Raw genomic sequence first — 15,251 nt, 5'->3', positions numbered from 1 at the left:
GCTCTTCGTATTATGTTAAATAGTTGAGACTCCATGTCATTGCAAAAAAGGAGAAAAATAAGATAAGGCTGTTTAACAGCGACGTACAAAAAATTATAAACGTAAAAATGTGAGAGACACGCCTTAGGCAGGACTGTAAATTCAGCACTATATAGGGAATTACAGTCGAGTCTTTCTATGCTTCCTGTCTGTCAGGCCACATGCTCTCACTCTTTACATCACAACAAATATCTTCTCTTGCATTGCATCATGGTTTAAAAAAATAATAATTTAATAATAAAAATTATTTTGGAAAGTCTTATCCAGTTTCTGCAGGTGTCTGCTGTGATGTCCTCATCGGTTGATTTAACACCCCCACCTCCACTGGTGAAAGCCAAGATTCATGGAGATGCATAAAAAAATATGTTTGAAAGATTATAACGAGTAGTTAAACCATTTGAGATGCAATGATGTATGCAGTGAATTAACACCTCGATGTTTTGTGCGGAAAAACTATCCAACAGAGAAGCAGTGTACAGTAGTACAATTTAATCGACAGTAAATAAGCAATTGATAATAAAACATAAAAAACATACATTTGAATAGAGCCATTTGCATGAATGTGCCAAAGCATGTTTAAGATGTTGCTTTTACATTTACAAGTCACTAGAAGATATTGAGGTTGTGCAATTTGTTTAGAGAATTTCAATTCTGATCTGAGAAACGTCCCAAAGCGACTGAAGTGGGGGAAAATATGTCATAAATGTAGATTATATGTAAAATATCAAGCACATGGGGACATCCTGTTATAAGAAACTAGTCCACAGCGGTATGGCGTGATTCAGTTTGACACACATGCGAGTTACTCGTACCTCCCCAAAGTCATTTAAGTTCCAATAACCTTATGGCCATGGAGATGTATTATATCCTGACACATCGTATACTGTACGATACAATACAAAATAATTTGTTTACAGTTAGATTTAAAGTTCTGGAGGGTCTAGGAAACATAATTGTTTGTTACATTTACAGACTCGAAAAGTTACTTATCTGTCTTTATTCTTTTGAACTGTTTTCACTCTCTTTCTCTTATTCTCTATACCGCTTATGCTGTATAGGAGCTCAGAAGCCACAAAAAGCACCCACACTTCTGGCAATCTTTTTTTAAACTTGTGATTTATATGCCTTATTTATATGCTTCGTATATATCTTGTAGTTTTTTTGTGTTCTTTGTATTGCATTAATTTAATTAAATTCAATTTTATTCATACAGTGGAACCTTGGATTACAAGCATAATTCATTCCGGAAGCTCGTATTCCAAAACACTCGTAAACCAAATTTAATGTTCCCATAAGGAATAATGGAAAGTCAAATTATTCATTTTACAGCCAAAAAAAAATAAATACATAAAAATAATTAATACAAAATTTATGTACAAAATACATAAAATAAAAATAAAACAAATAAACTCACACCTTATTTAAAAAAAAAAAAGTAAAAATAAATCCCGACAGATAAGTGTTTCTGTTTATGCGCGCAGGCACTGTGTGTGTGTGTGTGTGTGTGTGTGTGTGTGTGTGTGTGTGGGTCTGTTGTTATGTGTGTGCGGGCACGTAATTTGACACCGTGCCGGTTCACAAACACACACTAAAGGCGAAAGAGAGTGTGTGTGGACCGGCACAGTGTCAAATTATGCGCGCACACATAATTCAAAGCTGAGGGAGAAAACGCGTGCATGGACGTTGATTATAACAGTGAGAGACGCACACTAAGTTTCAGCAGGGTAGACGATTACCCACAATTCCGCAGCCCAAGATAGAGAAAAAATGTTGGCTCAGTTTTGATTATGTGACGCTCGGCGTCAAAATAAGAAGCGCATGCGTGATACAGGATACCCGGTGCTCGTAAACCAATACAATGCTCGTTTTCCAAGTCGAAATTTATTACAAATCTTTGCTCGTCTTGCGGAAGACTCGCAAACCGCGTTACTCCCAATCCGAGGTATAGTGCTTTTAACAATTGACATTGTCGCAAAGCAGCTTAACACAATCAAAAGAATTATTTAAGTTTAGTAACTTTACATTAGTAACTTCTGGTCAGTTCTCACATTCTCACCCTGTGTACATTGACTATATGTATAAGATATATGTATGTAATCACATCCTGTCTTTGTAATAATGTGTCTATTGTTGCTAGATATCTGGGATTTCCTTCAGAACCAATAAAGTTTTATGCAATTAAACAAAATATCTGCAAAGCCGTTCATTCTGAAGACCTGCCAGTGTTTGCGGAGAGGTTGTTTTGAGGTCATCAGTGTATAAATAAAAGTATACCCTAGTTTGTTAGGTATCCCTAGTAATAATAACAAAGATACAAATAATAGCACACAAAATCTGTTGTGTTTCGTTGCACAATATGCATATTTCATAAAGAGTACGGGGGAAAAAACACCTTAAATAAGATATCTGTGCTGTGCTGCTGGTCTGGTTAATTCTGGAGCAATGCCCTTCTGTACTTTCAATTAGTCGCCTCAACAAAAGAACAGCAGAGCAATTTACTGAGTCCCCAAAGAGGACTGTTTATTATTATATTTGTGTGTGCGTGTGTGTGTGTGTGTGTGCGTGCGCTGCACTGGATTCAGGCTATAATATAAAATAGAGATGAAATATTTAACAGCTTTGACATCGCCTACTAGTGATAAATAATGGATTTCAACTAATTCAGTGTTTTTACTTCCTGTCTTTCACTCAGTTTTTCTGTGAATTGTCGCCATGATGAATGCGTCTCATTCGTGCATTTGCAAGTAATGCCTTTTTTCCCTTTTGTCAGGTTCGGGGTGTTCCTCAAAAGGAAAATCATGCCCCGGAAAGTCTGAAAGCTACCATTCGGAGTTCGCATGGAGTCTAACATCGGCTGAGGATCTCTGGGCGGAGGATCACGGGGTCATGGACATGGCGAGAGGAAGTTTTCAGGGCTGGGAGGAAGGTATGTAATGGTGGAGGGAAAAAAAAATCTATTAGAATGCTAATGCAACTTCACTGTTCTACTTCATCAAGTGTAACCTCCAGGAACCGGGCAGTGAGTAATCGGTGGAGAAGAAATTCGGTTCACTAGTCGACTTAGTAGTGGAGATTAGGGTAGGGAAGTAGTTCACTTTCTAGGAATAAATTTATCTCCCCTCGCAAAGCATGGAAGACGTTATCAACCCTTTGAGAAAGGTTTAATTAGGTACAGTAGAGCAGCCGCATAATGAAGGCTGTGTGTGTGTGTGTGTGTGTGTGTGTGTGTTCGATGTACTGTATGCATCGGAGATAAGTATGTTAACAAAGCCTCATTAGATAGTCAAGTTGGAGAGAGAAGGTTTGGGGATTGCAAGCTCTTCAGGCGCCACTCATGCACTTCTGGGGAAAATAGAGCAGTTCCTCTCGGCGTTAAATTCACTCCCCTCTCACTCTTTCTCTCAGAGTGCTCTCACGGTGCCCTGAGTGATGGCGAGGAATTGTGAAACAGTGGCGCACTAGTCTTCTGATCGAATGAAGATTTAGAGAGATTCTTCAATAAAGAGTGGGATAAAAGATATTAATAAATGAACAGACATATGAACAGGTGGATGAATAAATAGATTATTATTATTATTAATTCTTCAGTCTCTTTAACTATTTTAACGTATGCTTTGTGTCTGTACATCGGTCAGAATCCGCTCTTTCAGTGATATCTTCATGTTTTATGCATTGAAGGACCCGAAACCAGTCCAATCTCTGTCTGCCTGTCTGTCTGTCTGTCTCACCAATTCTGTTACAGCATCATGCAAAACTGGATCAACAGAATTTGATGAAACTTCTGTATTTCCTTGAAGTCAAATTTGCACCATAAATTCATTTAAAATGTTGAGTAGACGGGATGTTGTGGGCAGTTTTGTGGCAGATTACCTTAAAACAACCATCACTTTTTTGGGTGAACACTGCACTTTTGGCATTAAACTGGGCGTGGCAGTATGCGTCCTTCAACAGAGCAAATCAACGCAATAGTTTACCGTAAATACAAAAAACAACATTTATTGATGAATGGACAGGTAATTGTGTGTTTATTCTTTTTGCAGGAAGTTTAAAACCAGTTTTTCTAATACGTTCAGAAACCATGGTAATAATAACAAGCAGTAATACGAAGTGCCGCTATTAAACTATAAAAAATCGTTAGAGCAATCGTATACGCAGCGGCCCGAGGTGAGGGTGTGTGCTGTATATAATGTTACAATATCTAAATTTTTGCAATAATTACTATATCTAAATATAACATCACTGTTTAGCAATACAGTTATAATATCTTAAATTTGGGTGCAGTGGCAACTGTGCAATAACATCATTTTAAACTGTGCAAAATTACCACTGCAATAGAAACTGTGCATTAACGACTTTTCAAACTGTGCAATAACGACTTTTTAAACTATAGTTTTAAAAAAGTCATTATTGCACAGTTTAAAAAGTCGTTAATGAAATTTGTTTGTTTGTCTTTTTTTTTATTTCTTTTGTATTTATACACTGTAATGTCCCTAGTTTTTTTTACTTGCACAATTATTTTTTCCTTTACTGTTGTAACAAAGAAATTTCCCTGCTGTGTGACGAATAAAAGTATATCTTATCTTAAAATACCTGAACGTAGAGCACAGTGTTATGCGCTAAAATCAAAATGTTGAGTAAAAGTGATGTTATAAAACAGTCATGTGATGTATTTTAAAGATGATCTACTTTAAACAGGAAGTGTAATTGGCTGAGGACGAAAGAAGGACAACTTAGCGTAAACAAGGCGTAAGATACTCGAACTTACAAAATTTCACTTCTTTGTATTAATAAGTTAGACAGAGAGTTTGGCTGTACAGAAAGACAGACAGACATGTACAAAGATCATCAGATTATTTTTAACTTTAACCATTTAACTATTTTTTTGTGACACATGTGCTACTATATACATATAATTTACTTACAGATAGATGAACAGTTCCATATATGGCTTGCAAAATGGATGGAAAGACAGGTAAACTGATAGATAGATAGATAGATAGATAGAGAGATAGATAGATAGATAGATTGATTGACTGATTGACTGATTGATTGATTGATTGATTGATTGATTGATTTAATCCAGACAACCAAACATATGAAAGACACAAAAAAGTGAGACCAACAATGAGATAGAGTGACAGACAGATAATTTTTTTTTACCCTAGACAGTCCTTAAGGCACACCGCTCTAATAAATGATCAGGTTCATGTGCAGTAACCTGTTAGATGACTGAAGCATATCCTTTTTTTAAAAGGAGGAAAATTGCTTTAAGCTTGGACTTTTATCTCACGCAGCCCAGTCTGGAATCTCTCAGATGTCTGCAACTGTATTGTACTCGCACCCTTAAACAAAGGAAATTAAAAGGTATATTCATATTTTCCACCCTGTAGCGTGAGTTGCTGTTCAGTAAGCTCACAACAGTTGAGTCCTTCCCGGCCCTCCACATACATCTTAAGGCTCATTTCTGCACCTGGGGAAAAGGGACGATGGGAAACTTGATGAATGTGAGGGATAGAAATGCCAGGGATATTTACCTTTTCTTTAAACTGCAATTTCTGCTGTCTTCAGGAATGTGTTTTGCTGCCTCGTTGTAATAAGGAAGGTGTGGTGAAAGTGCACATGGTCCAGTAGCCGTGGTGGGGTTGAGAGGGGAGTTCCTCCGAGGATTATGTGGCCTGTTTTCTTTTCATGCTCACACACTGGCTGCCACCAGCCATCACCATGATGTATAATTTATGAAACAATGCTATAGGTCACTAAAGTTCCACTTCTTCTTTCTCCCATGTTATCCGGTTTTTCTTTTCTTCTTCCCCAGAACTGACCAGCAGAGTTAAGTAACAAGCCAACTTTTCATCTGCTACCTACAAAAGATAATCTCATGCTGCAGCTCCTCTCTTTGGCATAAAATATACATTCAGAGATATGTACACTCTATGGGCAAAAGTGTTCCGCTAAACCTGTTAATTATTGAATTCAGGTTTTCAATCAATCAGGCCCCTTATTCCCAGTGAAGGCCAATCTTAGTGCTTCAGCATACCAAGTCATCATGGACAGTGCTATGCTTCCTTGACCTCAACTCTATCAACCACCTTTGGGATGAACTGGAACAGAGATAGCGAGCCAGGCCTTCTCATCCAAGATCAGTGCCTGACCTCATAAATGCTCTCCAGAATGAATGGGTATGAATTCACACAAAAAAAAAACCTCCAATATTGGAGAAGAATAGTGAAAGCTGTTATAGCTGCAAAAGGAACGAGGGATCAACTTCATATTGAAGTATATGTATCTGGATGGGTTTAAATGTTATGGCAGGTATGGCCAAATATATTTGTCCATATAGTGTATAAGCAATGAACAAACAAACACTGCAAACTGTAACTGCATATAAAGCACAACAATATCTAGTGGATTTAATTGTCTTTGGTAGCACAAATCACTCAACAGTCCTTATAAGCTTAGCTCACTTTGTTGGTAGTAGCTACAAAGTTCATTATATTTGTTAATCAATCCATCCGGTTAGCAACAGATTTTCTTAGCCTTATTGAACTACGGTATGTTAGTCTTATTGAGTTCTCAACAGCCAAACAAGCAGGTTGCTCAGACGGTAGTCAATATTTAGGTACTTCTATTAGATAAAAATAATAATAATAATAATTAATAAAAATATTTTATATGTATATAAGGTTATACTGTATATCCTTGCCATTGATCATAGTTCTGGAATTATTGTTAAAAAATAGTTACATTGTCTGATTATCAAAAAACAATTGATGTTGAAATACTCCATGCTGAAATGGTGAATTGCTACAAATCAACACTTTTCGGAAGAAAAGGGAATAGTGTTTACAGAATGATGTTTTTGATCATGCATACAGTAGTATGGCAAAATAGCTGTCCAAATTTATTCTATTTATATTTTGCATTAGCAAAAGTATTCGCTCGCCTGCCTTTACATATGAACTTGAGTAACATCCGGTTCTTTATCCATAGGGTTAAATAAGATGTTGGTCCCGCCCCCTTTGCAGCTATAAATGCTTTAACTCCTCTGAAGGTTTAGGAGTGTGTTTATGGGAATCTGGGACACTGATGTTGGACAAGAAGGCCTGGCTAGAACAGTTGGACAAGAAGGACGAGTTGGACAACTTCAGTGTCTGACCTCATAAATGTGCTTTTGAAAGAACGGGTAAAAATTCCCATCAACACATCACTCCTAAACCTTGCGGAAAGCCTTCTCAGAAGAGTTGAAGCTGTTATAGCTGCAAAAGGGGCGGGGCCAACATATCAAAGAAATAGATGTTACATGCATGTGAAGGCAGGCGAGCGAATACTTATAGCAATATAGTGTATGTATAGTGTAGTGTATATATACACACATACACATACAAACACTTTTTTTTTTTTTCGCTAACCTACTGGCTAACATACAGATAACAAACCAACACCTCAGTGGTTTAAAAGATGGAACACCTTTTTCCATCTTTTAAAGATTCATTTATTTCTTTAAATTGTTTTTTCTTTTCAACCAGTCATATATTTCCATTTGTATTTAATAGTTGGGAGCCAGATGTGAAAGTAAGGTGCGAAGAGACAGGCTACTGGGGATCATGAGCAGCAGCATATGCAATACCGATAAAAGAGATAGAAAGAAAGAGAGAGCGAGAGAGAGAGAGAGAGAGAGAGAGAGAGAATGTACACAGTAAGGTTAGTGTGAATACATAATTACAAGAAACAGAGGAAAGACACTGAATAATGATGATGATGAAACCAGTGATTAGGGAAAATACCAAAACGTACCAGAGCAGACATGTCTGCCTGACAACTACCTTGTTTTCTACAGAGCCGTTATATAACAATTTCAGAGAAAATAAACCTTAAGTGTGCGTCTGTCTGAAATCACTTCCATGCTAAGCATTTGATATTGCATTTGTTTTATTTTTTATTATTTCTATATATCTTTATCAACATATAGTTCTGTTAACGGAAGCCCTATAGCGTCCTGGCTGGCTCGCCGCAGTGGTGATGCATTGGGAATAAGAAATGATGAATGAATGCACTAGATGCTAGAGTTGATTACGGGGGAATTCATTTCAGGACTTCTTGATGTTCTGGAGAGTCTTTATTCTGCAAGGTTATTGAACAGGTGGAAGGGAGGGACACTGGCTCATTTCCTTGCCAAATCTGAGGTTGAGGAAATCTGCATAGACAATTGCAGAGTAAATAACAGTGCCTTAAAGCCAGATAAGGATGCACAAAGCAAAGATGTGATAACACGCCGCTGGCTGTCGCACGCTGCTGCTTAAACGTGAGAAAAATAAATACTACTGTTTTGTTCTCATGTTCTATCTTTTCAGTGTCCAGTGGCATGGGGCTAATTTGCGCTCACTTGTATGTGGATTAGACTGAGAATGATTACACATTGATTTTTGATCATGCGTGTCAAGCCCAGAAGGCAGCAGATGGCTGATAAAAGGCATGGGAAGGTGAAGTATGAGAAGGTTGAGCTTCCTGTTCTCTGTTCGCTGGCTTCATTTATTTGCTGGCTTGAGATGGTGTGTTACTCTTCTTTATCCCAGCCATGTTCTAGCTCAGCTATAGACAATGAGAGCGTCTTTGTCGATTTATATTTACTGTATGTACCAGGAAGCAGTGGTTCATGGAGTAAGCACACCCTGCACACAGAAAGAGTGAGAGATTTACATTTACATTTACATTTAGGCATTTGGCAGACGCTCTTATCCAGAGCGACATACATTTTTTTTTTATCTCATTATACATCTAAGCAGTTGAGGGCATGAGAGGGCATGAGATTTTACAGGCATGTGCTTGTACTGTAATACTGGCGATCCCAGGTTTGATAGGCGTGACTCGGGCTTTGGCAATACAGAGGTTTAAAATTCGCCAGGAATGAATTATGTATTTATAGTTAATCTTTTACTAGTCTGCAGGCTATTGTTTTCTTGCTTCTTGGGAAAATAAATACATAAATAAACAAACATTCCCCATGTAGGAATTGCACATAAGGGAGGAATATGCATTTACATCCAAACTTATTAAAAACAAGAATAAAATACCTTAGCGTAGACTTCCACAATGATTGGTTGATTTATTGATCCATTCACTCCTGTGTGTTCGTGTTTCTGCCCAAGCACTTCCATAACCCTTGATGGCTTCTCTCACTATTGATGTTCAACCATGCATCTTAAAGTTATATACAGTAGACAGGTTTTGGTAGCTCTCTCTACGCAGCTGAGGATTTGAAGATGGCCCATCAGCAGGTCATTTCGCTGGAAGTAGGACTTATATTCCTCTGAAACCTCTGCTAGACACAACCCAACTAACCCAGAAAACTCTGGAGCTCTGTGTGACTAATCAAACCCACCACCAACATAAGTATGATTCATTCTCTATACATCATTCCTGCAGTGTTTTGTGTTTCCAAGTGACCCAAATCCATGTCCAGGTCTTTAGGATCCCTTATCATCTGATTACTCCCCTTAGATCTGTACACCAGTGGACACCAATGATACACTACAGTATATGAGCCTTATTCACTGTGGCAATGATTCAATCCACAAATTCAGTTTCTTTACTGGGAATCAGCACATGGTTTGTGCAAGCTTATACAGTACTGTTCAAAATTAACTTGTATAATGAGTCTCAGTAATTTTAGTACATTTCTCCACTTTATAGTCTGGACTGGCAGTTCTGAAATCTCTAAATTAAGGTCCAAAAAAACATTATTTCTTACTCCCTCTCCAATCTAAGAAATGATAATAGACTAGCGACACACAGTAGTGAAGGATCTGGCTCCCTCTGCTGAACCCAGTCCACCTCTGGGCTTAACCTTCAACTCCTTAGCCAACCAAAGCACAATAAAGAGGGCAATTCAGTTATTTAGGGTCTTGTTCTTATTTAAGATCTTGTTATACAGGTATGTCTAGTTAAAAGAGCCCTAAAAGTTTGAAGACACCATTGAAAACAACAGTTGTTAATCTTTGAACCCATGGGCCCAAACATTTCTAATGCTCTGCAAATGCAGTTCAGGATTTAGTTTAAAAGAAACTCAGGTGTAAAGCGCACCATGTGTGAAAGCAATCTGTTTCTTCAGGATAGATAACAAGTAATATAATTAATTAAAGTTATTCATTTTACTTCAATTTTAGTTTTATAGAAAAGCATATACTGTAGAGGTACAGATGAAAGGTGATACTGTCTGGATTTAGAAAAGTATGAAATATGGAAGGGACGGCTATAGACAAATTAGGGCTGCTTTCACACTAGCAATGAAGAAGCCAGTCAAACTTTGAGATATACGTATGCGGGGGGAAAAAAATGTCAAGAGTAACCCTCCTGGTGGCACGGTAGCGTAGTGGTTAGCACTGTCGCCTTCACCTCCAGGGTCCAGACTCAATTCTAAGCTCGGGTGTGTGCATGAAGTTTACATGTTCTCTCCCTCTGCTTGGTGGGTTTCCTTGGTGTAATCTGGTTTCCTCCCACAGTCTAAAGACATGCAGATTACCCTAATTGCCATTCAAAAATGAGTGTACGGGCCAGAGGTAGCTCAGTGGATAAGGCATTGGACTACGGTTTGGAAGATCCCAGGTACAAACCCCACAACCACCAAGTTGCCACTGTTGGGCCCTTGAGCAAGGCCCTTAACCCTCAACTGCTCAGATGTATAAGGAGATAAAAATGTAAGTCGCTCTGGATAAGAGCATCTGCCAATGCCTAAATGTTGTGCGTGTGTGTGTGCCATGTGATGGTTTGGCACCCTGTCCAGGGTGTATCCTGCCTTGTGTCCTAGGTCAACTGGGATAGGTTTCAGCGATACTGTCTTTAGGATAATACGTAATAGACAGTGAGTAAGTAACCCTTTTGTTTGCCTTCTGGCGTTATGAGCGATGCCATTATCCAAACAGTTGTCCACTTCCATGTTTTGGTATTTAAGGTTGGCTTTTATATCTGATTTAAGCTTTTGCAGAGTATGCCAAACCATGCCTGAGACTACCATGCCAGAGTACAGTATGCTGATCCATGTCCACGGATGATATTACGCAAACATACTGGACGTTGCAGTCAATTGTACTGGGATCTGTGTCTGCACCTGTAGTGTGACTGGACCCTAAAGATGGGACTGTTGTAGTGTGTATGCATTTCCCAGGCAGGTCCAGATCCCCTTGGAGAGAGATAAGTGACCGCAAAAACCACTTTATTATCTATTAATGTTTCCATATCTTCTCACCTACCGCATCGGAAAGTGTACCCGTGTACAGAACAATATTAGTTCCTACCCAGCAGCCAGCTTTTTTAATTCATACAACTGCTACTAACTTGAAAGGGTGAATGTGACCACATCCTTCATCCAATACATGTAAACCCAACCCACTACATCTTTTTAAACTCCCACTCATGCTGCATCACATACCGCACTCGGAGGAAAGAGCTATTATTTATCTGGATTTAAATTCATGATCTACCGTCCGTAGGGTAATTGAATTTCTTGTTACACCATTTGGAAGCCTAATCTGTCTTTTATTCAGACTGATCACTTTCATTCTGTGATGAAACATTTCTATCCTGATAAAAGTCTCTTTCAGGATGGTGGCAAGCACGGGATACCAAGAGTCAAGAGATGGCCTTAAGTGCCTCTGGCAAAATTTTCTAAAGGTTTTTTTTTTAACACAAAATCTTGCTTGTGCATTGAGGGTTTTTTTCCATTTCGAACATCGTTGTCCTTCCCTTCTTCAAATGTATCCCACACATCTTTAATCTGTCTGTGGGTTTGTTGAAAATCAACCATTAATAAAAAGCTTTTAGTGGGGAAAAAGAGTGGGCATCATTAAACTTTCGATCAGTAGTACAACACAGTGCAGATGAATTGCGAGGATATCTGGTACAGACCTAAGGACTTTGGCTGGCTCGGGCAATCAATGACTGCCATTGAAGGGATGTTGTGACTAATCATGCTAAAATGTGTTGACATTTTAGAGCAAAGGGCAGCTTTTTGACATTGCTAGCGGCTTCGCTTTGACAGCTGGTTCTTATATATTTATGAGAGGTCTCATAAGAACAAGCTTATCTTTCTTGCTGGTCATGCTGTGCTTGGGATATTAGGCTGGAATATTAAAACAAGTGAACTTATGCAAAAAAAAAAAAAAAAAGAAAAAAGACAGCGTTCCAAGTTCTCAAGTTGAAATGCTTTATTAGATGCAATTATCCAAATTATTTAAACAGGACTATGTTTAGCATGATAATTATTTCAACCTCTGTGATGATGCAATAGATGTCGTCTAGATGCAGTTTTGTCCTTCTTTCTGTGAGGTTCAGCAGGCAGGAAGTGATGCATTTTAAATGGCAGGGAGACAAGGCACACACAGGCTCTTCTGACTGTCATTATCCATGCAAATACTGACTCAATCCAATCTGGCAAAGATCATCATCACTAAGAGTTTCATATTGTGCTACTGAAGCAGCCTTAAGTATCTTGCTGAGCATAAGGTTACTTTATGGCCGTGTGGTGCCAAGCTAAAGTAGATCTGCCTCCAGCCTTTTTACGCCTTACATCGCCAGCAATTTTCGCACAATGCACTTTGAGATGGATTTATCAAAAACATTACCAGATGGCTCTGGTAAAGTCAGGCTATATATCAAGTCCACGGTCCTCCAAAACAGACACAATGGATATTATTCAAACTAAAGTCATATGCATCAATAAGGAGTTGTGCACATGGTACACAGCCTTTAAATGTAATTACATACTAGCACAATATTTTAGAGTTACACTGGAGCTGCACATTGGCGAAGACAGATGTGAGTCCCAGTTATGACCTTAAGCCTGTTTTTCTTGTGCGATAATGGCTCAAGTGAGGAGCAGTGGTAAATCTGTTGCCACAATATGTTCCCCTGAAATTTATGGTTTGGGCTTTACATACAAAAAAGAATGGCATTTACCTACTAACACTAGCAATAATAATGTAAACTAGAAAGATACACGTTCTGTAAAAAAATGTACAGTAAGTGGTGCTTGCTGTGACAAAACTCAGGCCTTGGGCGTGGCTTGACAGCTTTGTAAAATGAGCTTACCCCCATGTCTCTATGACAATGGGGTCCAGAGTTAGGTTCAGTTTCACAGTTCCTAAGGAAGTTACCATAGCAGGGAATGCAACTGTGAGCAACCTTCACCTTAATATGTCAATGGGGCAAGTTTGAACAACTTATACCCTCTTGCAGGCCTTTCTTCCAAGTTCATTTTCACAAAATTCCTATTTTGCGCTAGAATACGTTAAAGCGATTTTTTGGGAGGTAAATTGCCCCTATCCCTTTAGAAAAGCACCTATCCCTGAATAAGCCGCATGATTTGACACCTCTTTTATAGGTCTACGACAAACGGTGCGGGACTAGTTACGCACCAAAGTTTGTACGGAAGAAGAATAAAAAGAATAAGGATAAGCTTGCAAGATAATGTCATGGCATTCTAAAAAAAGTCCCCACCCATAACATGAGAGCCTGCCGTGTATGGGGGTTACCAGGCAAAGAGCCCAGGGTTGTTGGACCGATCCCCAAATCCCACAGATCCCAATCTGATCCGGTGGACAAACAAGCCCGGTCCAGAAAAGGCCTCGCGCCCAAACCCACAGAACCTAAATCCTAAATATCACAAATTTTAATCTAGTTAATTACAGTCATAGTCTGTGATTAATCATAATTAAACACAATTTTAAAATACCCAGATTTACTTGTATTATAAACATGCAATGTTGGAATAAAAAAATACAAAACAAACTGGTTAGAGGAAACAGTTTTATATCTCAAACATTAACATTTAACAAATGTTAAATTAAAATCTCTCGAATGGGACTGGTGCTGCATGCAGTATGGGGTGTGGCAACCTTTCGACGGCGGGGCTCGAACCCCTCCCATGTCTTATAGTTAATGTATTCTTGTAAAAATCGTTCCCCTTGAAGGTAGACTAAGCTTGTGCTAATTTTGCCCAATATTCGCTGACTATATTTTTCCTGTGACTAAGACGAGACGATGACGAGAAGTCGCGGATATCAGTGAACAGTAGCAGTGACGATATCAGCATGCAATGTTGTTGAATAAAATGTGGTTTAAAAAATAAAAACAAAAAATACATCTGTCTTTATTTTCATCAACATTTAATTTTTGTCACAATCCGCTGCGATACGGTGTTCATTCATTATGGCGCGAACAGTGGTGTTTTCCAGATCACGGTGAGCGGTATATCGGGGTAGTTTGCTCGCACAGTCATCCCGTGGCACAAGTTCAGTCATCTTTAATTCTTCGTCATCACAGCAGTATTACTCGAGCGAAAGAGAAGAGTGTCACGGTGTCAAATGACGCGCGTGCACACAGACACAAAGATCAGGCTGATATAGAGAAAGAAAATGGATCTTTAACCTCTCTAATGAGACTTGCTTTTTCTTTACACACGCACTTTGACTCCGTCATTTTACACTGTACACACATGCATACAGAAACAAAAATAAAATATGTTTTACGCACACACACGGGGTCACAGTGTTATAGTAAACAGTACATGTGCGCACGAATGTTAATTATACCAGTGAGAGACGCGCACTAAGACCCAGCAGGGAAGACGATTACCCACAATTTTGCAGCGCAAGAGAGATAAAAAAAAATTGGCTCAGTTGTGATCACGTGACGCTCGGCGTCAAAACAAGAAGTGCATGTGTGATACATAATACTCAGTACTTGTAAACCAAGACTTGTTCGTTTTCCAAGTAAGAATTTATTAAAGTAAAAATTTTCATATACAGTGTGTGTATTCCAGTGTTTCATGTGTGTGTGCATGGCTGAAAGTTGATTTATAAACTATTTCAATTCAATTCAATTTTATTTATATAGCGCTTTTAACAATGGTCATTGTCCCAAAGCAGCTTCACAAAAAAAAATTAAAGATTTTTTTTTTTTTTTTTTAGAAAAGAAAAGAAAATAAAATATTTGGAAGTGTGTATGTGTGAGAAAAATGTGTCTAGATAATAATGAAATGAATGAATGATGAATGAAATGTCTCTGATGAGCAAGCCAAGGGCGACGGCGACAGTGGCAAGGAAAAACTCCCTGAGATGGCAATAGGAAGAAACCTTGAGAGGAACCAGACTCAACAGGGAACCCATCCTCATCTGGGTGATAACAGATAGAAATAACATCAAGTGTGTTGTGCAGGT

At 38.5% G+C, this 15,251-nt stretch overlaps 1 protein-coding gene across 1 annotated transcript in view; it reads left to right on the top strand.

The window, feature by feature from the left end:
- Window positions 1–15,251, top strand: part of alk (ALK receptor tyrosine kinase) — a 512,699-nt gene that overhangs the window by 242,114 nt on the left and 255,334 nt on the right. Inside the window, exon 3 of the mRNA XM_053509911.1 lies at window positions 2,810–2,965. Coding sequence (XP_053365886.1) covers window positions 2,810–2,965 — 156 coding nt within the window. The remainder of the gene's footprint in view (window positions 1–2,809; window positions 2,966–15,251) is intronic.

Source organism: Clarias gariepinus, chromosome 13, assembly GCF_024256425.1.
Source record: "Clarias gariepinus isolate MV-2021 ecotype Netherlands chromosome 13, CGAR_prim_01v2, whole genome shotgun sequence".
NCBI classification, from domain to species: Eukaryota; Metazoa; Chordata; class Actinopteri; order Siluriformes; family Clariidae; genus Clarias; species Clarias gariepinus.
Note: the sequence above shows the minus strand (reverse complement) of the source record. Positions and strands in the feature narration are given on the sequence as shown.